The 24,375-nt window shown below is 36.7% G+C and overlaps 1 protein-coding gene across 4 annotated transcripts in view; it reads right to left on the reverse strand.

The window, feature by feature from the left end:
- Positions 1-29: 29 nt before the first annotated feature.
- The window catches only part of LOC119836389 (CCR4-NOT transcription complex subunit 6), a 176,845-nt gene continuing 152,499 nt past the window's right edge, over positions 30-24,375 (reverse strand). The window contains exons 4-11 of one of the 4 annotated variants that reach the window (XM_038361721.1): positions 16,764-16,832; positions 9,783-9,940; positions 8,270-8,424; positions 7,649-7,800; positions 6,811-7,035; positions 5,612-5,783; positions 4,724-4,863; positions 30-4,265 (exon numbers count right to left, since the gene is read on the reverse strand). In XM_038361721.1, the coding sequence (XP_038217649.1) occupies positions 4,186-4,265; positions 4,724-4,863; positions 5,612-5,783; positions 6,811-7,035; positions 7,649-7,800; positions 8,270-8,424; positions 9,783-9,940; positions 16,764-16,832 (1,151 nt within the window). In that variant the 3' untranslated portion in view covers positions 30-4,185. Of the gene's footprint in view, positions 4,266-4,723; positions 4,864-5,611; positions 5,784-6,810; positions 7,048-7,639; positions 7,801-8,269; positions 8,425-9,782; positions 9,941-16,763; positions 16,833-24,375 lie in introns of all 4 variants that reach the window. The other 3 variants (XM_038361706.1, XM_038361712.1, XM_038361697.1) reach the window with 3 other exon arrangements.

Raw genomic sequence — 24,375 nt, forward strand, 5'->3', positions numbered from 1 at the left:
TCCGTAACGCGATGTTTGTTACGGTGTATTACAAACGACGCGTCACGAACGCCGCGTCCAACGCTAAGAACTATGTATGTAAGAAATGATCAATATATAGCCTCGACTCGACCGCATCAACGCAACCGTGACAATAATTATAAATAACATATTTATTTATGCGCATACACTTTTTTTAACTGCGTATAATTTAAACAATATTCTAAGCCAAATCTCATCAACAGGTACAATGAATAGACACATGAGTGGTACATTTTAAGGCCTTCGTTGCTAGTCAGCGACAGGTGCAAAGTATTATGCTATACGAATACGTTCCGACAACACGATAAATGCAAAAATACTTATCACCCGGCACAATACAAACGAATATATTCTGTAGCGAGGGCGCGCTCGAGGCGCTCCCGCCGCGGGCGACTCGTCGCACCCGCCGCTATATCGTATATCGTATATAATGCACACAAACTTTGTGCGTCACTTCGCGAGGGAGCACATCCAGCGGGCGCGGGCTAAATTCTTAAAATTCTACATTAATTTACAAAAGTCAAAGAACAAGGTTATCATGATATGATTTTATAATCTATCTGTACTTAGAAAAATTATACAGCGTCAGTAGTAAAATTTGTATGATACAAAACTTCATTTCGACACGATTATCCTAAAAGTAATAATTCAAATATACCCTTTTACATGATTTGGCTCATTTTGTAAACATTTCATTCGAGAGAGACGTATCCCTATCACAATCGCGTTAGTAACATTAAAATTAAATACAACAGCACCTATCGTTTGATATACATAATAATCATAATAATAATAATATATAGTGAATAAAAAATATTTAAAAATTATATATAATTCCGATGGAGAGGACAAAAATAAGCGTAGATTCAACTATGCAGTGGTCCAATTTTTTTTGTAATATAAAAAGTTTTAGTAAATATCACTAAGTTATTCCGATGAGACAACTAACGCTCTACAACGAATCGCAAGAGATTGACAGATTGCACTCGGGCCTCGCCCGGGCTTGCGCCCGCAGAACTCACTATAAAGTATATAAAACCTAACGAAAACTACAATCTAAATTAGATACTGTTGACAAACGGGCAGTACGAGTGTGTCCAAATAATAAACCACTTTCCCTGAGCAAAATCTGTATCAACCTCTGTCGATGACTAGTTTCCGATGCTCCCCGACAGTCTCCGATAACGTTACAGAACAACGAGCCCGATAGATCACAACCAAATATACGAATACAGTCAGAGGCTGGAGCGCACGCGAGCGATGCACACGTCCCCGTTAGTATGACAATTTAACCAGTGCACGGATAAAAAGAATTAAATCTTTAAAAATTAAATCGTCACACCAAACTCCCACCCGAATACGGCGACCCTGCGATCGCACGTCACTGCGACAATCGACCAATCAAAAGCGGCTCCTAGATACGCGACGCACACACACAAAAGTACCGTATGTATCTCTCCCCCACTCACACATTTGTACTACGCCAGTATGCTACCCGCTAATCTAATTGTGGCCGGTCGCCGTCGGTCGCCTCCCGAAAAGAAAATTTAAAACATTCCACTAAACTAAAAAATGCATCTACAGTAATAAAATTTGGATCGAAGCAGTCGGCGTTTGATGCGAATACTGAACCGTAATCTAAACTTACAGCTAAATAACTTCAATTCGTGAAATAACCATGATTCCGTCACATTTGATAAAACCTACTTAAAACTACGCGGGGAGGAGGCCGGCGGCGAGCGGCGCTGACGACTCGTAAAGAGAAAAAACATCAAGACAATACAAAAGTCCACTTACAAGAGATTATTAAAAAAAAATACTAGGAAAACGGGGAAGGGGTTATGGGGAGGGGTAAAGGTAGTATAGGAAAGGTGTTTAAAGTCTCGCTGAGTAGTTTGTTGGTACACAAAATGCGACATTAACCTAAGTTTCGCCGCCGCCGAGCGAACGCCCGGCTTTGTTCTAAATGCCAACACCGTACCACATGACACCACACACCACCACACACCACCGCACATAGAGTACCATCCACTAAACTACCGACGCCGGCACACGCTTCGCCGCACGATCACACGGCTGAGAACGTACCGTGGGCTGAAGCCAGCTGGTGGAAACACACTCACCAATGAAACTCTTACGACATTATTATATAAAGAACGTCTCGAAGTAGAAAAAAAGTTTATTTAAAATATTGACAGGGCAAATAGGTCTTTAACACTATAGTAATAGAAACCACAATCGAATTAGAATACGTTGTAATAACAGTCTCATTGGTTTTCCATACACAACGTCATCTACGTGACACACACACATACATAGCAAAGTATTCACAGATTACCCTAACAATATACAGTGGAGGAATCCCTTTATCACTAATTGGTAAATGGACGTCTGATATTCATTCACTTCTGTTTTATTCATTCGTTAACAAGCACATTATTATACATAAATTTCGCCTCGCGTAAGGAACTGACATCTTTTATAACTTAAAACAGATCATTCAAACAAAACGATTAACACTTAGTCGATTTAGAATGTTAAAAATTTGTGTTGCCATACTTTACATGATAAAAATTAAAAAAAAATTGTACATAATTTGCCTCAAATAAAAATAAAATAAAAACAAAAATGCCAGTTCGATACACGACAGGCTATATGCATTATGTATATACATTCCTCAACTGTATTTTTGAAACTAAATCTCGCTACACTTTGAAAACGGTAAACGACATCAATAATAATTTAAACCGATCACTGTGAGAAAATACTTTTTTTTTTATCTAATTGAAAACTACAATTGCACAGACAATAGTCTTAAAGCTAAATATCGATTAGAAACACTGTACTTTACTGAGCATTCAAAATAATTATCCACCCCTTCGTAATGCATACTGAAAATAATTTAATTTGTATGGTTGTTAATAACCAGAAATGTTATGTCAATAATTATATTTTTGTCATATTAAAAAAATATGTGTTTTTTATTATTAAAACCATATGAAACATGTTAAAAAGTAATAATACTATTTTGATAATGCAGTATTATGAATACATATGTGAAAACTCAATACTCCAATATCCAATACGAAAGAGTGTAACAACGCATGCTTTCAAAATATACTGAAACGCGCCTTCACTTGTCCCTTTACTGAAATATTTAAGCGAAAGATTTGTCAAAATTAAACTTGGACGTAGCCGAAATCTGTGTTGAATTTGCAAGGTAAGAAAACCGGTGGCGAAGAAATTAAGTACCTACTATACTTATATTTAATATATTTTAGCTATAAATACGCAGAACAATTGAATGTCACTTGCTATTAAGGTATATAAAAGAAAGCACAAAATAACGAAATACATTTCAAATTTTCATAGAAACTTTTCTTGCAAATAAATGATCTGTGCCATTAAAGGATGCAATCATAAACGGCGGTAAACGCTCGTTGTCTCGCTCACTCCACTGCATTCGACAACAAGCTATCCCGCTTGCACATACTAACTGTGCCAATTTATGATTATATACTTCAATAGTCATTGACAAAGAGGTTATTATACAATTGAATAGAAACAGTTACAATCTCGCTAAGTACTTCACACAGGTTCCGTTACAAATTCGTTTGTTCTTTTTACCATTCTACGTCCGTTGTTACGTTACAGATTCAATGTCAAATGACATTGAGGGTCACTGGTGATGTTTACGAGAGTGAATTAGAATCTTATTGCACAATTTGTAAAATGATGATGGATTTTCACACATATTTATAATTATAACATGACTTATTGATTTTAGAATATGGCAGTAAATGTAAAAATTGTCAAAAGATCTAAACGAATTTCAATCGAATTACACATCCACCATTTATCTGAAAACTATTACCGTGAGGCTAAAATACAAAACAAATAAAAACACTCCCAATACATAAACCCAGAAACCCTCAATCTCAATCAGCAATCACGTCACCATACAGCTGTGCTACCATTTGGACTCGCTTGCATCTCGATCCGATCCGCTGCTCGAATCCCTGCATCACTTGCTGCTAGACACTTGATGGTATCTCAGGTCCTGCTTCGCTCGTGGCGCCTGTGGTCGTGGTAGTCGACGGCGTGGCGGTGGTATTGGTGTTGGTGGTGGTGATGTTGGTGGTGGGGCTGGCGGCGTGACGCGTGCTACCTGCGCCCGATCAGTCCGTTCGAGTTCGCGCTCGATGTGGGGCACATCTCCAGCTCCACTAGTAGGGGGAAGTGATCTGCGAACGAATTGGGTGAGTGAGATTCATGTTGAATTTGTCCGGCTTGAAGTGTGTTACTTGTAACGTGTGTTTCTTCACTATTTAACTTATACGAAACCCATTTTTTTCTGTCTTAAAACTATCGAATCCGTTACTTTAAATCCTATTATGATTAAATGTATTAATTCAACACAACTTGCAAATTTGGTCCTTCGAATCTAACGAGAAATCACCACATTATTTTTCTATCATAATATAAGTCTCCTTGCGATCACTACTCGCTATAAATATTGTCAATTTACAAATGTCTCCAAATTGCTGTAGAGAGATCATTTATCATTAATTTATACTTTACCCTAAAACTATTGAGCATTAAATAAAAATACAAAGCGATGTACAATAAATAGTCTAATAGTCGTCCATCAATCATTCATTCACTATCATTCATTTGTTCATTCATTGAGCCGATAACCCACCGGAGGGTATGTGCGGGTGCGGACAGCCGACCACCTTGTGCTCGCGGAACCACTCCTGCGACAGCGGCCCCAGCAGACCCAGCGGCGTCATAGACTGTTTGCTGTAGAATATATAATCTATGATACCCTTGAAGTCGAACCTGTAAACAGACAATGGTCAAATTATAGCAAGCAACGTGTAATGTGAAAAAAAATCATTTAAAAGCCAATCTCGACAGAATTATAAAAAAAATATACATATATAAGTTACAGATGAATAATAAAGATTAAAGAAAGAGTCATAAGTATATAAACAGCAGTTGGCTTGCACTTGTACTCTCAAATATAAAAAAAAAAAAAATTGGTAGACATTTGAGCAGGAATTAATGTGTTCATTTCTCCACATATTCTAGTGCGCGTAGAGCACGCAGCTAGATATTATGTATGTTCATTCGTCGTATACGTAATAAAGCTGTACCTTTATAATTGCATATTTAAACGTTCCTTGTATCTGTTCTCTGTATCTCATCTGTTCTTGCAACATAGTAGTCTAAATTGTTTTTAAAATTACACTCTACAATGGCAATATGAAAGTCGGGTAATTGCCTGCCTCGTGTACGCAATCGAGCGAAAGATCACGGCAAATAAATCAATAAATTTAATTAATAATTTATTTATTTCATCATTCATGGTCATCGTCGGTTATGGTGGTGGTACCTGATGGTAAGCACTACCACCGCCCGTGAACATTTTGAGAAGCGAAAGGTCGATTGCAGACCTTACGCCTCTACAAAAGGATCGCCGACTTCAAACTGGAAATGTATTGAGAAAGGATTGTCGAGAGGATTAAAAGAAACGAGTGGGAAGGGTAAGGGAAAGGTTATGGGTCTCGTGATTGTCGGCACTCACGTGTAGTTGGTGTACGGCATGATGTCCTCGCTGTAGGCGGAGGCGAGCTTGAAGTTGTGCGTGAACTCGTGCTCGGAGCCGGGCATGCGGCGCAGCGACGTCGCGTAGCCGAGCTCCTTGAAGTCGCGGTGGTCCGCGGACACGCGCCCCGACGAGAGGAACTCCACCACGCCTGGAGGCGGAGGAGGTGGTTTTACGCTTCAAGTCACTCGCAAATAACTATGTTATTAACTAACGCACCAAAACATTGAATAATTATCTTATATATTAAGATCAATTAATTGCTTAGTTCGTTAGTCTCGCTAAAACTCGAGAGTGGCTGGGCCGATTTGGATAATTTTGGTTTCGATGCATTCACAATAGTCCAGGGAAGGTTTAAAAGGTAAAAAATACGGGTAAATGTTTCGAAAAAAGGTCAATGACGTTGCGAAGTTCGCCGGGTCAGCTATGTATCAATAAAAATTTCAGCCGTCTTCAGTTATCAGAGCTGGATTTAAATTAAACGGGACAACAGGGAGGCACCAGCTTGAAATAAATACAGAATCACTATTCACTATGGTTTCACACAGTATAGCATTCTAAGGTAACCAAGAAAAAAAAATGAAAAATACAGTCGTTTTAAGAACCTCCTCTTTTTTTAAGTCTATTTAAAATTAACCTTAAGGCAAATAGAGTAAACAAGACGCTAAGTATGAACTGAAATTTTCATGGTCTGTATCAAATTAAAATCAATGTAAAATTAAATTAATCGAATTTCTCCTTGGACTTAATTATGAGGACACCGAGAATCTACTTAACGCCACTAGAAATATATAACTATCATATATGCTGCTATGACACTCATCTACACACACACACACACACACACACACACACACACACACACATGTTTTTGTACGTTTTGTCACTTGCATAGTATAAAGTATGTACATTCAAAACAATAATATGTATGTCTCAATGTATGGACGGACGAATGAACCCTGTAACACAGGTTTTAACCTAGCACAGGGATCATTAGTATAAAAAAATTGATGCTATGAAACTCTAATGTACCTACATAATTCATGAAATGTCTGCAGTGTATTTCTCTTTATGGTTCAAATAAACTTATTTTTATTTATTTATTTTTATTTATCAAGTTCACGTCACGACATAATCTAAGTAACTTCACGTTGATGTTATCGGAAATTGAACCTTACCACTATCGGGCAGAGAGTTGAAGTCCCCGCACAGCAGCAGCTGGACGTTGTCCTTCTGTCCCGTGAGGCGCAACGTCCTCGCCGAGTCGTCCAGTATGGAGCGAAGTTCGTTGCTGAGCATCATCGTCTGTATCAACTTCACGTCGCAGAACTCGGGGTCCCAGTGTATGTGCGCCGTGCACACCAGTATCGGCTGGGCCACCGCTGACGTCTCCGTTGGGAGACCTGTGAAGTTGACTGGATGAGAGATATTTTAACTGTCTCGAGCACCAGCGATTGGATGGTTTTATTGAAAAAAAAAAAACAAAATTTTAAAGATTTTATGCGTAAAACGTGCTGATTGGATGAATATATTTTTCAAATGAAGCTCGATTATATTAATTATATTGAAAAAATGATTTTGTTTTCTTATTTATTTATTTCTCTATTTCTCCACATAAGTACCAAATGTAAATTTAACCTAGGTAAAATTACAACAAATAACAGTCTATTCGATAAATGACAACTTCTTCCAGGCAAACGGATTTATTATTAGCTAATTAATCATTTTAAATAAAATTACAAGTGATAGATATTTGAACCGTAAATAAATTTAAACAAACGATTAGAATCTAAACGTAGAAATTAAACGTGTAATTTAGAAATCCTAAATATAGCAACGGACATTTAAATTAATGGACATTTCCATTACCCCCACAGCTGAAAGATTCAATAACATTAATAATCGTTAATGTTACGTTAAAAAAAAAGTTATTCTCTGAGACTAGACCTCACTAGCGAATGTTTAAAATCTACAAAGAAGTATGTATATAATAAAAAGCAACATTACAATTCTCACCATTTTCCCACGCAGCCTCCTTCGTCTTCAGCAGCGCCGCGAGCCCAATGTTGTCCTTCGGCATCACACGGTTCAGCATGTTGTCTGAGCCCTCGCTGTTCGCCATCGCCAGCTGGTTGAATTCTATTAGGTGCTCCTTGACTAGCGCGAACCTGCGGCGGGAGAAGGGGATTTGAGCTTTATGTGTATGTGTAATAAGGGGTATTGTTATATGAATGGGAATATATAAATTCTATTAGGTTCTAGCTTGACGCTACATAAAAAAAAAAAGTTAATTCAGTCTCTTCCCGGCTCTTAAGCTGTTTCTACGTTAAATTTCATGCAAATCAGTTCAGTGGTTAAGGCGTGATGAAGAAGAAACAGATAGAGACAGACACAGTTATTTTAACATCCTACTAACATTATAAATGCGAAAGTTTGTAATGATGTGTGTGTCTGTTTGTTGCTCTTTCACGCAACAACTACTGTACCGATTGCAATGAAATTTGGTACGTAGACAGCTGAACAACTGGAATAACATATATTCAACTTTTTATCCCGGTATTCCTACGGGATAAGGACTTACGTGGGTGAAACCGCGGGGCGCAGCTATTTTATAATATAAGTAGGGATTGTGCATACTTGGCAGATCTAAAGAAGATGGCGCAACCGTCGACGTATTTCCTCTCGGACTCGGACATTGTCTTCGCGCGGGACTTGGGTGAGAATATGCCGTCGTAGCCGTCCTGCTTCAACTCCGGTAAGAAGAAATTGTAGAACTGATCCGTTTCCACCTCCTGCAAATGATTGAACATTATCATTAGTTTCTATACACGTACCAGCTAGCACTAGCACTAGCACGCCCTGGATTACAAACTACACATAGTGTGTAGATTTGATTATAATCGGTTGAGTAGATTTGAAGTCCATCGCGGACAAACAATGTGATACGTAATTAATATACATATATTAAGATATTCTAAAAAAATCTAGATGATATGATTTAGAAATTTTCGATTCTCTGTATCAAAATCTTAACTATACGTCAATATTAAAACGAAAAATGAATACTTATTGAGATCACAAAATAAGGCAACATCCCTTTAGAACATTAACGTAACGTTGTCGTTGTTTTTGCGATCAATATAATATGAATTTTTAAGGAATCACTAGACCATCAAATTTATTTTTCGAACATATTATTCACGGCCAAATAAAACGAAAACTATCGAAGAAATATTTGATGAAAGCTCAATCATATTAAAAATATATATACACCAACGAGCTCTGCCCGTACAGCGTTGAAAGTAATTAAAATTTCATACAAGTTGAAACCCATTACCCGCTCGCTCCCAAATGTACCAAACGAAATTTCCGAGCGCGATTATCCTGCGTAATATCAAGAGGGCCGTGCACAAAGGTGGGGCTGAACATGGCCCTGACATTGACGTATTACATAATGGCAAACAATTGCTGGCGCAACGACCTTTACGCCGCGCTGTGCGACGGAAGAAAATCACTAAACGTGAATACTGATCGCCTCACAATACCCGTATATAGAATTGAATGCCACTTTGTCGTTGGGACAAACACTAATAGATAACGGATCGCAAATAGGCCTCTCCGAATTCATAGCGCGCACGGATATAGCTATTGTAGTGGTATATTTATAGACGATAGTTTTCGCTTTATAATATTTGATAGCATTGGCTAAACTATAACAATACAGCTATAAAAAACTCATCAGAACTCATGGGTGGCCATGGCAAATACGAGTAGATTGCTTTGCTTTTCACGGGCAATAACCGTCAACAAACAACTTTCTAGCAAAAAATGGGTATGCGGATCTGTTTCTTGCGAACGTTTTGAACGGTTAACAATATAGATTTTTGTGTGAAATTATTGTTCTAAACATGACAACAATACATTTTGATGGAAAAAAAATTACAAAAAATATTAGACCGTTTCGAATGCACGGAATAAATATCTGTTACAGTTATCTTATACTTACCTTTATGTTACAATAATTTACCTCAATATAATTTTTGACCAATATTTAGAACTGTTAAAGGATTACTCTAACACACTCTAAACAATCCCAGTACCTATCTTTACATAGCTTGTTACGAGGAAAAACACACCAAACGAAACTTGCCTGTAAGCTGATGATGTCCGCCGAATAGTGTCGTATCTCGTCGAGGATCCCTTTTTTCCTGTAGTCCCACTCGAGCGCCCAGCTCGGGCAGTAGCCGTACATCTGTCTCGTCGCGTATTTGTCGCACAACACGTTGTAACACATCACCGTGAATATACCTGCAAGAGGCGCTCGAGAATATTAATCATGGAACAGTAACTGGACCATTTCTGTTTATTAAATATTTTTTTTAAAAGAGTAATTGTCATCCTATATGCTTTTTAGAGAACCCAAAACAAATTTATAATTGTTTTTTATTATGTGCATCAATCACAAAAAAAGACTTCGTAGATTTAAACACAACTTTATATGGTGAAAGACCAATACTCGATGAGTTTGCGTTATTCTAAAGGTCTTTAAAAATGAAAAAGAGGTTTCCAAGTAGGTTTTCCTAAAGCCATAAAAATATGTGTCGTCCAAAAATGTCCAACTGTCTTTCATAAAATTTTTGTGGTTGCATATTATTAACTTTGAAAGTGTTTATGTCAAGCATACCGATTCAATCAGTACATCATCTTATACAGTGTTTACACTAACGACAATCTCACTACTATTTAATCGAATAAAAGGAATACAATTTCCTTCCACATTAATAAACGGCGCAAGCCCAAAGACATGACAGTCGTGACAGGTGATAATCTCATCCACATTAAACGCTTCAGATCATACAATTTCCACGCAAGTTAATAGGAAATGAGGTATTCGTCAAGCAGCCCGCTGTTCAAGTAGTAGCCCGCTGGCGGGTCGTGCGACGTGTATTACAAAGCTGACGAGGGGATGATTAGCTAAACGGTAACGGGTGCAAAACGGGAGAGTTTGCGAAATTGCCCATTATGGTAACAGCGAATGGAGTCATCACGGAGCCTGCCTGTTAGGCATTACAACGACCTGGGAGAATGTATTCAAATTGTATGTGGGCGGGAGTGAACTGGTCCGCTTTATCTTCGAGTACGATAATATAGTTTTAATGTATTGAACTTTATTGCTTTGTAGGCGATATTATGACCACGTCGTCGTTCTTTTGGTTTGGAAGTGTGAAATAGTCATCTTAAAGGAATAAAATTCATAGTTTATCGTGTATAATAATATCGACAACAAATGCGAAGTTTCTTATATAATATTCCCTTTTATAGATCTGCCACAATTCGTCGGTTTGTTTATTTCCTCCCAAAGTCATAAATATCATAAATGCGGTGAAAACGCCACTCAGGATGTGAATTTATGCATGTGTCACAAGACTGTCAATTTAATGTGTCTCCATCGAAAGGAGAACCACGACCGTGCTCTCTCACGATCCGTCCGTTTCAGATTTACGCTTTAGCGCTCGCATCCATCTCATTATTGGAGCCAAATAACTCGGATAATCTCGATTCTCGCTTCGACACTGCCTTGTCCAAATGTCAACATCGTGGAAGACCAGTCAGTATAATTATCACGACTGCATCTTACGAGAATCATAAAATAGCCTTTCTCATATGAGAATAAGAAAACGGAAATCTAATCTAACTTGTTAAAATAAGTATCAACATAGAGACACGAGAATTTTATAGATATAAGAAGATAATGTAATACTGGTGGGTAATATAAACAATATCAAGTACCTAAGACGTTTTAGTTGCGGATTGAATAGATAAAAAACACAACAGCAGCCATTAGGTACAACAGTCATACAATTCTCAGAAAACACAAAAAAAACGATCTTGACACGGCGAAGGACGTTTCGCGAGCGCGCGTTTCGCGGACTACAATAAAAACGGCTAGAAGCGCCCACGCCCATGCTAAACAGCAACGGGCGAGCTTCACCTGGCGACACGGCCGAGCCCGGCTGATCGATACGACCACAGCACGTGCTTCGACCGCGTCCATTGTATGCCCGATGCGTCCGCACAAGACGCGGCGCACATGCCAAGAGCCGCTAAACAATACCCGCATCGGTAATCGCCCGTGTATAAGGAACTACGGGGCGAAACGAAAGCCCAGCGCCGACACAATAATAAATGTTAATGTTGAACATGTGGACGCGTGTCTTCATTTCAAATAAATCGTCGATGATGAAATTGTACGTGCCCGATCGACAAACAATGGTAAAGGTGACACTGAATCACGAAAACACGCAATGCAATGTTTGCTGACAAAAACGATACTCCTACTGCGCTAAGAGTTGTTCGTATTGAATTCGAATTGTCCGCGGACATATTCCGCGAATTGCGATTAAACCGTTATTAGCATGATGTCGTGGTAATTACGCCGATATCGATATAATTCGTGACCGCTTCTGAATAGATTTTTTTATGGATCGGCCGCGTCTCATTAAAATTGATATAAGCCTACGTCCGCTATTCGAATTGGCATTATAAAGAAGTCCTTAGACCAAGTTAGGTCATAGATCGCAGTGTTGCACTATGAATAGGTGCTAACAAGACGTTAGTTGGTAAAAAAGAGAAATGTTAAGCTTCTTATAGCGCATTCCTACTTGCATATTTATTTACCTGTGATTCTTCTTATTGATGTATCAAACGATATTAAAGATTTACAATGCGGCGGATATATTATGTAAAAAAATAAGATTGATTCTTATATTAGTTGGGGTCAAATGTAATGTTTTAATTGTTGTTGTTAATATTTGTAATTCTATCCTACTAATATTATAAATGCGAAAGTTTGTAAGGGTGTGTGTGTATTTGTTACTCTTTCACGCAAAAAGGAATGTATAAACAATGGAATTTAAGGTCCAATAACATTGAATTGTGATAATGAAATAAATTAAAAAAAATTAAGGTGTGCAAGTTGTAGAACCCTTTTTATTACTCATTATAATTGTATTTATAATCGCAAGCAAAATAATAAAAATGGGTATCATTTGTATCATCGTTTATAATAATGGACAAACAGAAAAAAACAAACGACAATGATACATGAAGGTCGTTTAAAAGACACGTATAAGTTAAAACAATTGGAATACGAGAACGAATTATTATGAACTGCTGTAATTTGCATAATGGCAGCTGTAATTTTCAGGCGGGCCATTATGTCGGCCATAACATACGGCAAAAGTTGTATGGGACCTAACATATGTTTTCTAGGAGAAAATAACTTATTTATACGCTAGCTCCGCTAGCCAGTACGGAGCTTGAAGGCCTCTAATTATGCAGTTCATATCGATTCAAGAAACGTTGCGAGTTTTTCACATTTAACGAACATTATTGTTGACCCATAAAGTGAATGCAGAAAGCTTGAACAACTTCCTCGATTTAAGAAATAAGTACACAATATTTTTTTTTTAGCAGAAGAATAAAGAGTTAAAATTCTCTATCGACGATTATAAAAGCCTTAGATATTTAGTAATTCCTATAAATGGAGGGTAAAGGACTAAATGCATGTATGTTTGTAATATTTTCACGCAAAAAGCACTGGAACGATTTCAAATTCTTTCACTTTGTAAAGCTGCAACATCACTGAGCGACATAGGCTATATATGTATCACGGACGTAGCTGGAGCGAATTTAAATTGAGCCCCTTCACTCGTACCATAAAGATGTTATCCAATAAATACCAAAAGATGCTTCAAACGATTTTCAATAACGTAAGGCTAAGTATCCCACATTGCGATCGTGACCCAATTAGTGAAAGACATGTTACACCCACTAGAAATAAAACAGTAAAACACACAATGCGGCCGATGCAAATAAAAAGTGTACACACACACATCAGAAGTGGGAAAATATATTCAAATCCCACGTCTAAACGGATGAGTCATCATAAATCTAATATAACGATAGCCGTGGGTAACAGCTGCATTATTAAACACAACAAATGACATACAAGCAGTCAAGTCGAAACGAGAGCGTGTATGAAGCTCATCTGAATATAATAGCCGAGAGACAAGCTAGCGTTATCATTGTCATCCGCCACCTATAATCATGTATTCAGATTCTGACAAACTGTTTTATTTGTGTTCGCTGTCTTCAAGAAATTACATCGGATGGTCCAAGGAATTCAACACAGGAATATAATATATACGTACGTTTTTCTCTTCACATCGATCTTATTGAAAAAAATCTAAACCATAATATTTCTTTTCTTTCTCATAGGCGCATACATAGGAACACTTGAATCATTTCATGAAATTCGTTATAAAAATATAAATATTGTCCTTGAAAGAACTGTATCTTTCTTTCAAAATACATTTTTACAAATATTTATATATTATTTAAACACATTTTCATAAACATTATATAAGTTCTTCTTTACTCACAAACAAGGACTTTTTGCAATATAACCGCATACGCCGGTTGTATTCCAAAACAAAATAAACAAAGAGTTTAAGTAGAAGAATTTGACCATTCGCAAAAAATACGCCTTTGATACAAACTACTTGAATATACCTACTCGGGGACCCTTTATTTCAATTTATCTTGTACATGTGTCTGTCATAAACAATTATAAACATCCATATCAGATGAGTCGAAATATCTCATGATCTAACCACAACTTTTTATATTTAGGTTTGAAAGATTGAATTACCTACACTTAGGTATAAAAGTACTTCAATTGATTGAGGAATATGATGATACGCAATATCAATATAGTTCCAAGAGTCGTAAGAATGATGACAGACGAAATACGTTTTTGAAAAAGTCGATACTCCCGTATTGGACATATTATATGGAATAAGAAAACTCGAACCGATTTGAGCGTTGGACTTTTATTTATGCACACCGATACAATTTCACATTTTTCAAGGTATACGAGACTAACTTGTCTCGCATTCAGATGTTTCTGACATATCCGTTTACGATCAAGGGGAATAAAATATTTACTCCTATAAAAGACAGACGCAGACAGGCTCGCTATATTTGCATGTTAATACAGGTACGTTTTTGAAAGGACGTTTTCAAGCAATTTTTTTTATTTAGTTTTTCTGGAAATACTCTTTTTTTTTTGCAGAGAAACAGAGAGAAAATTCAAATGTTTACGACTTTGTAACGACTAGGAAATATCACACAATGAAAAAAAAAAAAAATGCAGCATTCCAACAACATCTTAAGGCTGTTCTCCATCAAATACCAACTCACGGTATTAGTTACAGACAATATAAATTCAATAAAAAATGAACAGATTCACCTTGGAGATAGATTTTGTTATCGGTGCCAACAATCAAAGATTTCGGCTCAACGGGCGTGACGCGCTTGCCACATGTGAGTTTGGCGTGACATTATTGGATTTTCTTGGGGGAATTTTTAAACATTGCCAACTACCGCTTAGTGACGTTGTTATTGTTCATTTGCGTACACGTTATATATCGGCGTGAGCTTAGAGACAGACTAGCGCCAAGTGGTGACGTGTTTGATTTTCAGAATAAATGGAAACGGTGTGAAAATAGCAAACATTCAAGCACGTAAAAAAACGGACAGATTTTAGCCTTATGCGATCAGTTTCACATAGTTCCGATTTTGACGACATAGATCCGTGAATAGATAAATAGAAGCTAGGAGCTCGTTAAAAAGATTCTAATATAAATATGGCCATATTTTTCACAGTATAAATGACCGTTTTATGATTTCAAATACATTTTCATATAAAGTAATATAGGTAATAAGAAACACGTACGATTAAATTTCCAACAAACAGCTATAAAATTGCCTCGCCTCCAATATCCCTAGGCGAAACATAAGTATACAAACGCAGTGTCCTCCGATAAACGCACCGGCTGCTTTGTATGCTCCAACCTTGGATCGATTAAATTTAATGGCGCTTTTGTGTTGTAACGCGTCTTATCCACACTCATACGTAATACGTCAATATAAGATACAAGCTGGAGCGTGGCGATATGAACATATCGAAGCTTATGAATACACCGCACCGAACACAACCTAGCTTCATGGTCACTCAACGAGAGCGAATAACGTTATTGAGAATAAAAAACGATACCTTTTCAATTCATTTCTCTGAGAAAAAAGAGCATCTTAATATCTGACTGATTGTATTCCGCTTCCCTAGCCATTGCTATTTACATAAACAATTGACGTCCATATATATATCGGAGCAAAAGCAGCTAAAAATGTAAACTAAACCAAAATTGAGTCTGAAAATCGAATCTCCGCAGTATCCAGCCGCAGCACAGCTAATTAAAACTAAACAGCACTAGAAAGAGGCGCAAGCGTCGAACCCGGGTTCACGGATGCGCGAGGCCGCTGCCAATGTCTCGCATTGTGCATTGTTCATTCGAAGGGCACTTCCTCCTCGCCAGCGCCGTGTCAATTGACCGCGAGCTACAATGGCCGTAGTGGCTAAATATTTGCCGACGATGTCGGAAATTGTAATAACCTATAGATGGACTGCACAATGGAGACGCAACCTCGCTTCTTTCAGTTTAAAGGAAGTGGACAGGGGTGAAGAAATATTTATGTTTATTCAATTGTAAGTACGGTCAGACTAAAAAATTATAATGGTATTTAAAGCGATGTTAACGTTTCACGTATACGTAGATACGGTGGACATTTACTTCTGATGTTTGTACTAAAATCCCAATTCAAGAATATAGCATTGCTTTTGTAGCCGATTGCTTGGTGTTTATCGGTAGCTAGAGTCACTCCCATGTCTTCTTTAACTATGAAATGACAAACGAAATGTCAGGCTACTTCACATTGAATATTATTTGGATGATCCCTCGAAATATATAAATCACTACTATTCAGAAATAAATAATATGTTGGACTACACTTGATAAGCTTCAATAAAAAAAAAAACAGTTTTAATAGAAATGTATTAAAAAAGCGGTGATCTCATCGCTTCAATGTTAATACCTTATAAGATCGGCGCGTGATTATAAATTAAAAACGAAAAGTCACCAAGTGCTTGCTATAAACGTAAAGGCAATGGCACACATATCGAAGGATGACCACAAAGTGATGTATGCATATATTGTAAAAATGTACTTACAAGTGGGACGACTCCTATTTGGTCTTGTCAAGGGTATCCAAGGCCTCTGTGGTGGTAGAGTGGCAGTAACTGAAACAAGGAAAAATTATTCTATTATTGTAAAGAACGAAAAAAAAAACATAAGAGACCACAAAATGCAAACAATTTTAAGATAGTGCGACTCTGTACGCTTCGATTATTTTACTTTTAATCAGCTTTTTCTGCGTCTCCGACAATAAAAGGCATTCAAAGAAATCGTGTTTCATAATTCTACGCTTGTTTCTTTTAGAAATCAATCAAACATCTGGCGCAGATGAATATTTCGGATTCCGTTCGAAAAAAAAAAATTCATTTGCGAGTCCGTCGACAATCGGCGATTATTATTTTCAATTATTAACGAATCGTTTGTCACGCTTGCGAAACTGGTTTTCAATCAACGGTTCCCGCAAATATTGGGAAAGTGCATTTTAGCGCGGGCCGCAAAAAACTTAGCTCGAATGAACCGCTCCTCTCGACTTCGATATTCCATTGAAGCCGAAGTTGAACGAGTCAATAAAAAGCCGTGTAGTATTGTTCTCTACTGCATTATGAAGTATCGTGAAATCGAGCGAGAAATCATAATATGTCCGGGTGTACAATGCAGTTTCTGTTAACTTTTTTTTCGGTAAGTGTCATTATCGGAAATAGGAAAAAATTGTCCAATGCTGAAATAGGATATTATGAGGTTTAATAAATATTTACGTTTAGTTTAGTCTGTTCTGACTTTATTATAAAGTTAAGACTGTAATTTAACAATTTGGCAATAAGTTAACAATATTGCGATAGAGATGAATCTATCATTAAATCTTATACAACCTAATAATATTTCCAAAGCACACATTAAAAATGACACAACAAATCATAATCATTAGGAAATTCACTAAAAATCATTTATCATCCGGGCGTCTGAGGAACGCAACACTTTGAATGAGGACATAGGTACGTACAATGACGACAGAAAAACAAAGCTCCGAAAATGAAGTCATTTATAACGTCGAAACTATCAATGCGACCATGAAATCGAGCCAAGTGGTAGGAAAAAACAAATAGGCCACTTCAAATACTCCAGTACATGCGGAGTTACAAGCCCCGCCGGCGTTCACTTGAAATTACATTAACACATTCTGCGCTTGATGAAACGTATCCGATAATAATATATAATATTTCGGCCATAGACGTTCACTGGCTTCCAATGACCGTCTAATTTATTGGAATCGCTGTATCGAAACCTGATAAGCATCTTCAATCATGGATCGGTTTGATTGAATTCAGATTAATTATAATCTTATTGTATCATTTTCCGTGACGTAATTTCAAGGATTTAATATGAAATTCAATCGTTTAGAAAAAACCAACAAAAACTGTAAAAATAATATGACTCATTTCTATATTTCAAAACGACTTGCGGTAACCAAAACACACAACGAAAAAGAAACAAGCATTTGCAGCGATGATTTAGTAGATTATGAACACAAAAACCTGTAGAGGTTATATTTTCGTTATAGCAGACGTTAAGATGTCATTGCAAGGACGAGATAGCGGCAATCCATTTGTTGCAGCTGCGCTATTTCCCACAAGCAAAGTGCCTTTAAGTTAGAAAGGAGAAATGTTTGAAAAACACTGCGGGAAACCCTCTTTAATATCGCTCAGAACTGTCAATTTGAAGTTTGGCTTATACATTTCATTCGCCAAAAATCTCCATTAAATTCATATCGTTTGTCGGCACTCGAGTAAAATAACTATGTTTATAACATTGACTATGCACGACAATATCTGTCGTTAAATTAAGTGTCTATTTAAAGAATGAAGCTGTTTGCCTTTATGGCAATTGTAACATTTTACAATATAGATATATATATATATAATTATCCATAAGATAATTAATTAACAAGTAGTAAACGAATAACTGACTGCGGCACGTTGCACGGAATTTCTCAAATAAATTATCACATACAAACGCAATGCGCTCTAGACGCATCGACATTACACTTTGTAATTAGAGCCGCGGGTCCCGGGCACTAAATCACGAGATACACACAATACTATGGGTGTGTTATTGAATATTAAACCGCATAAGCGCTACGCGTGATCAGCGTCCTTTACTTGTTATGTGCGGCATACAAAATATGTTAGGTCGCGTGGCGAGCCTCTAAACTCTTATAAATAGCGTAAGTTCAATAACATCTTTATTCGACACCCATATGACATGATATATGATCTAGTATTGGGAAATTTTTCGAAATAAATTGTTGTTAAACGGATCATGACTTTGTCTCATTGAATACGATTGTAAATATGCCAAGTTTCATTTAACGACGACTGAGAGTTAATGCACGTATATATCCACTGTTCTGGGCGATTTTGGGAGAAGCTACTGAACTCGTAAGACATACTCAAGATTTAAGGGTTTAAGTATAATACAGGTCGACATCATTCACTCGAAGAGCAAAACAAAAAATCGCGAACATAAAATCCACAACGAGCGAACACATCACAAGAGCCACTATGAACAGCCCAGCAGTAAAGAACATGTTTTCACCAATATCCTAGTCTTGCGAATTTGCCAAACAAGATGTCACGAAGGCAGGTGAAAGCCGGGTGAACAGGCCGTGGTGATAAGCATCGGCACGCTCTTCACATTGTTCCCAGCGATGTGTAAGATAATGCTTTCACCGGCTGCTCCGAGAGCTACCGTGAGAATGCTACGATGTCAACATTCAGTCAACATTTGTTTTAGCAGTTTCTCCGCCGCCGAGGTTTGCGCAAACCCGATTTTCACTAGCGACAAAGCTCTTCATTAAGGTGAAACCGGTGGGCGTTCGTTTGGGTGCAATAAAGATGTTTAATTTTACCATCATGTTGTACTACGCGTGTTACGGAGTCAAATAAACACGCCCGGCTATGAATGGCTACCTAGACTACAAGTTATATTAACAATGAATGTGGCTTTGTGTTCGGAAACGGGGATTTCAAAAAAAAGTAATGATTCTACTACTGCAATGTATGAAAATGTATATACTGATAAATTTCTTCACACACCACACACATCCATAAAAATGATCGTATCGGTTTTGCGCATTTTTCGCAGAATAGTATTTTTCTAGCAGAAATAATACAGAAACGTTCACTCATAATGCATCAATCTATTAAAATAACATATAAAATGGTAAATTCAAATTATATAGTGATTTCATATTTTTCCCCTCCGCAGGTTTTTAATAAGGTAGATAGGTCTTGTAGTGCTCTTGATATAATATTGTCTATTAGTGCAGAAAATCAGCAGACCACGCGTTCCACTAATTCAGCCCTGACACCACATTAACAGAGCTATCCAATCAATTCGACCTACTACTTGAATCCGAGTCACATTATCGTACCTAAACATCAGTATTGCGAATGGATATTGTTTACTTTGTAAAGATAAGGAGATTATTCTTATTGCATTGGCTACTGTTATGGTTTTTTAGACGGCATATTTTTATAAGTTTAGTTACAAAATAACAACACTACAAACATTACATACATTTCTAACCAAAACATTGTTTAAATATACTTAATGTTCCCATATTGATTTCCAGAAAGCCCATTGGCGCGTTTCCGACACTCCTTAATACGTGCCGCCTACATCGACATCTTACGCACACCTATACAATTATACACGCTTCATTTTCCCCACCTATGTACTAGTTTACATACGTCTCCCGCACACGCAATTAAACACTGCTTGTTGATAACAAACCCGTGCGATAGCTCATGCCTAATCAATTCCACGCTTGCATCACTCTCCATTGAGTGTAGCCGACCAGACGTCGGGGAGCCGATCGGAAACCGGTACCGCATCAGTCTAGGGCAAAAAAAACCACTACGTATGTTATCGTATTGGATATGTATGGGGTTAGTGGAGGTTAATTGGATATATAACAGGAACAAGAGCCGAAAAAAACACTGAAACTAAATGATTATGATCACGTTGTTTGATCAGATAAATAGTCTATCGATTTATCACACGTCGAAATCAAAGTGTATATAAAAACATGCAGTCCACATTTTTTTTATTTTTAAAATATGAGTCACTGAACCTATCTCGTATAGACCTACCTATGTAATGTTTTTTTTTTTTTGATAATAAAAAGCCGAGTTCATAATCTGTCTTAATTTATTCCATGGCGTTTTGAAAAGTATACGAACTAGGATTTACTACTGAGGTTAATGAGATTAAAGTTAAAAAAAACACGCTATAGTGATAAAATCAACTGAATTGTCTCTTGCACATACAGTATATGTAAAGAATATAATTTAATCCTGGAGATCGAAGTTAAATTCGTAAAACTATTGTATTGTCACCGATTCTTGATAAATGTACAAAGTTTGAAATAAATCTATCCATTTTAAGTTGGTCAATATTGAGTCTAAAAGAGTAGGTTACATACATACACACAGGTGAAGCAAATAAAAGTTACTACTACTACACATGACATAAGTCATAACTACTAATATTATAAATGCGAAAGTTTGTAAGGATGTGTGTGTGTTTGTTGCTCTTTCTCGCAAAAACTACTGAACCGATTGCAATGAAATTTGGTACGTAGATAGCTGGACAAATGGAATAAGATATAGTCAACTTTTTATCCCCATATTCCTACGGGACTCACCCGGGGGGCGCAGCTAGTAAGACATAAATAAAGTTACCCCACGTAATGCCACAGACTAATTTAATATAACGGTAGACTAAGACATCATAATTAAAAGCGTCTATGATCGATACGATCGTTTAGGAAATCACGGTTGCATTTTTTATCCGTATTACGTGTAAGTAGTTTCTGCGATATAACAGCGCAGGATCTCCGTATATGGACATGATTGGACTATTTATGGCGATTAACCAAGTTCAGCCAATAAATTTAATAAAATACAAGCTAGATATGATATGATATCCTGCGCATAATAGACTATATACCGACGTAAATACCAAGGAATCATAATTATAATGTAATTGAAGCATTGATTATATGTACTGATCGTAATCTAATTCACATAAATAAGAGATAAATTATAATAATAATTTTTTTACTCTAACTGGTTCAAAGAGAAAAACATAATGGATAGTTTTACAATGTTAGTGGCAAAATTATTGCAATCAATTCTCAATTCTTTTGAAATGAAAGATGTGGACACAATATAGCTATAAAGTATCGCATCAATTTTAAAATATCATAGTCGTTATCATCATCATCACGTTTCGGAGATTAGCTGGAACAAGACGATAACATGGTTTTTAACATGGTCTAACCTGCGACGGCCAGACTAGTTAAATAAGTATATAAAAACTATAACGCATTCAACTCAATAAGACTAATTAAATGAATATATGAAACCTATAACGCATGTGCGACTAAATTGTACACACCTTTAGGTACTGCCTGATATCTGCCAAAGGCACTGTGACCCATGCACAAATAATTTTTATTATTTGACGATGGTCTGGCCGTAACTGACTCCTGTTTTATCATTGCCGTAAATTTATATATACTTTAACGTAATAATTAATTAAATAATATTTCAATAAGAAATGCATAAACCTAAGCTACACATAGCATACGGAGTCCGAATAATAATGCCATTTAAAGATTTAAGAAGCAGTATCCACAGATATATAATATGATATTTATTACTTTCAAAAAACGTTTTTAAATAAAGGAATGGAACATTCACGAATATCAATAAACGTGTCTTATCGGTTTCAAATGCATACAATAAAGTTATTCGAGCGAAACTCGATGAGTATGACAGATCGAAATTATGTTCACGACGAGACATATATTCTATACCCATTTGGAATATTAAACCGAATCATTATATTAACAAGTCTGAACAAATAATTCTTGAAAGAAAACTAAACGCATCCGTGTATTGAACACAATGAAGAATGTCAATACATTATATATACCGCTTATAGTGTGAGCCGGCTATGAAAATTGTTATGCATACCTACCGATTTTAAACACATAATTAAAATTCTCGCTTCACCGCCTTTGGTTGACATATTTTTTGTATGTTTAGGTTCTTTGTGACCCTATTCTATTGAAATATAAGTATTTCGTTGAAATATCAATATGCATCACAGAAAGAGATGGTATTTAATAGTTAATACTATTGTATAAAACTTGCTAATATACACTTGGAGAACACAAGATTATGCATTTGTAGGAAGTATGCACTTACACTGAACGGTAAAGTGCATCAAGGTGAATTGAAAAGATCGTAATGTAATTAAACAGTTTCTAATGAAAATCATTCAATATGGGCGAGAGGATATCATGAAGAGCCATTTAGTTATATGATTTTTGGTTAATCGCTGACAACTCTCCGCCTCGCCCAATTGTTTATGACCAATATTCATTATCTCATATCCTAGTGTTCATCTTTTATCATTCATTTCACACACACTCGACACAAGGAAATACCCGTGTACAACAAACGAGTTCAACGACCGTTAAGTGCCAACTTATAAACCAACTGAGTCGATCTTTAAAAGAGCATTATGCGATTATGTTAACCAGCATTGTGCACGACGGTCAGATTAATGAATCTATTTAAATACAATGCTTCTTTTCATTTAGCGCTCGAAAATAATAATATATTAGCCATATTTCTCAAACGTAGCTTACGGTGCGGTACAAAGACCTCGCCGGTTGATTTTATCTCGGACCCGTCGACATCGTAAAGAAGTTATTTTCGCCAACGAAACGAGCATGATGTAAGCCTGTAATCATTTTACGTAACACACGACACAACAACAACTTTTATAAAGGACAGCTGAATGCGCCGAGGCATACAAGGGAATTGGAAATTATTCCGACGTCTATACAAAAACGGTTTGGCGAAATCTCTCAATGTGTATTCTTGGTGAGACAAAACTTTTCTCTATTTTATTTCACCTGGTGCCCGTAAGTATTCATTGGATCGAATATTCTTTATGTGCAATGGGAAATCGAGCATGACGAGACGAAATTGAAACGTCTGTTTGTTATAGAATCTGGTGTTTTTAATTTAAATATCTATTGTGAATGTAGTGAATCTCCTATGCATTAATTTAATTTCCTTCCGTATATCCGGTTGTATGGAAGAAATTTCTATGGAACCCCTTTTAGTGGCCGTTATATTAAATGAAGCCAAGGTTTATTCTAAATTTTGTAATTAATCCGGGGTATTAGACCGCGACAGATAAAAATTTAGGCATTTTATCTACGGTGCCAATTTTATTTATCTTTAATTAAAAAAATGCTTTACTGAATTTTTACATCCAACCATCGTTCCCCACACAGCGTAAAACATATAAATAGAAAATATTCATATGTTTAGATTAAATGTATACCTATATTAACAAACAGTTTTACAAATCTCTATAAATAATTATAATCAATCATTAGCTATTCAGACTGCATTCAGACAAACTCATGTAGCTAGAATTTTTACATCATCACAGACGCCAAAGGATAAACGAAAATTAACTTAAAATTATTTATTGTGGGAGTCGAGCACGCTTCGGCACGAATTGGGCCAGCTCGCACCGGGGAAGTACCACACCCCCACA

The sequence above is a fragment of the Zerene cesonia genome, chromosome 3 (genome assembly GCF_012273895.1).
Source record: "Zerene cesonia ecotype Mississippi chromosome 3, Zerene_cesonia_1.1, whole genome shotgun sequence".
Lineage (NCBI taxonomy): Eukaryota > Metazoa > Arthropoda > Insecta > Lepidoptera > Pieridae > Zerene > Zerene cesonia.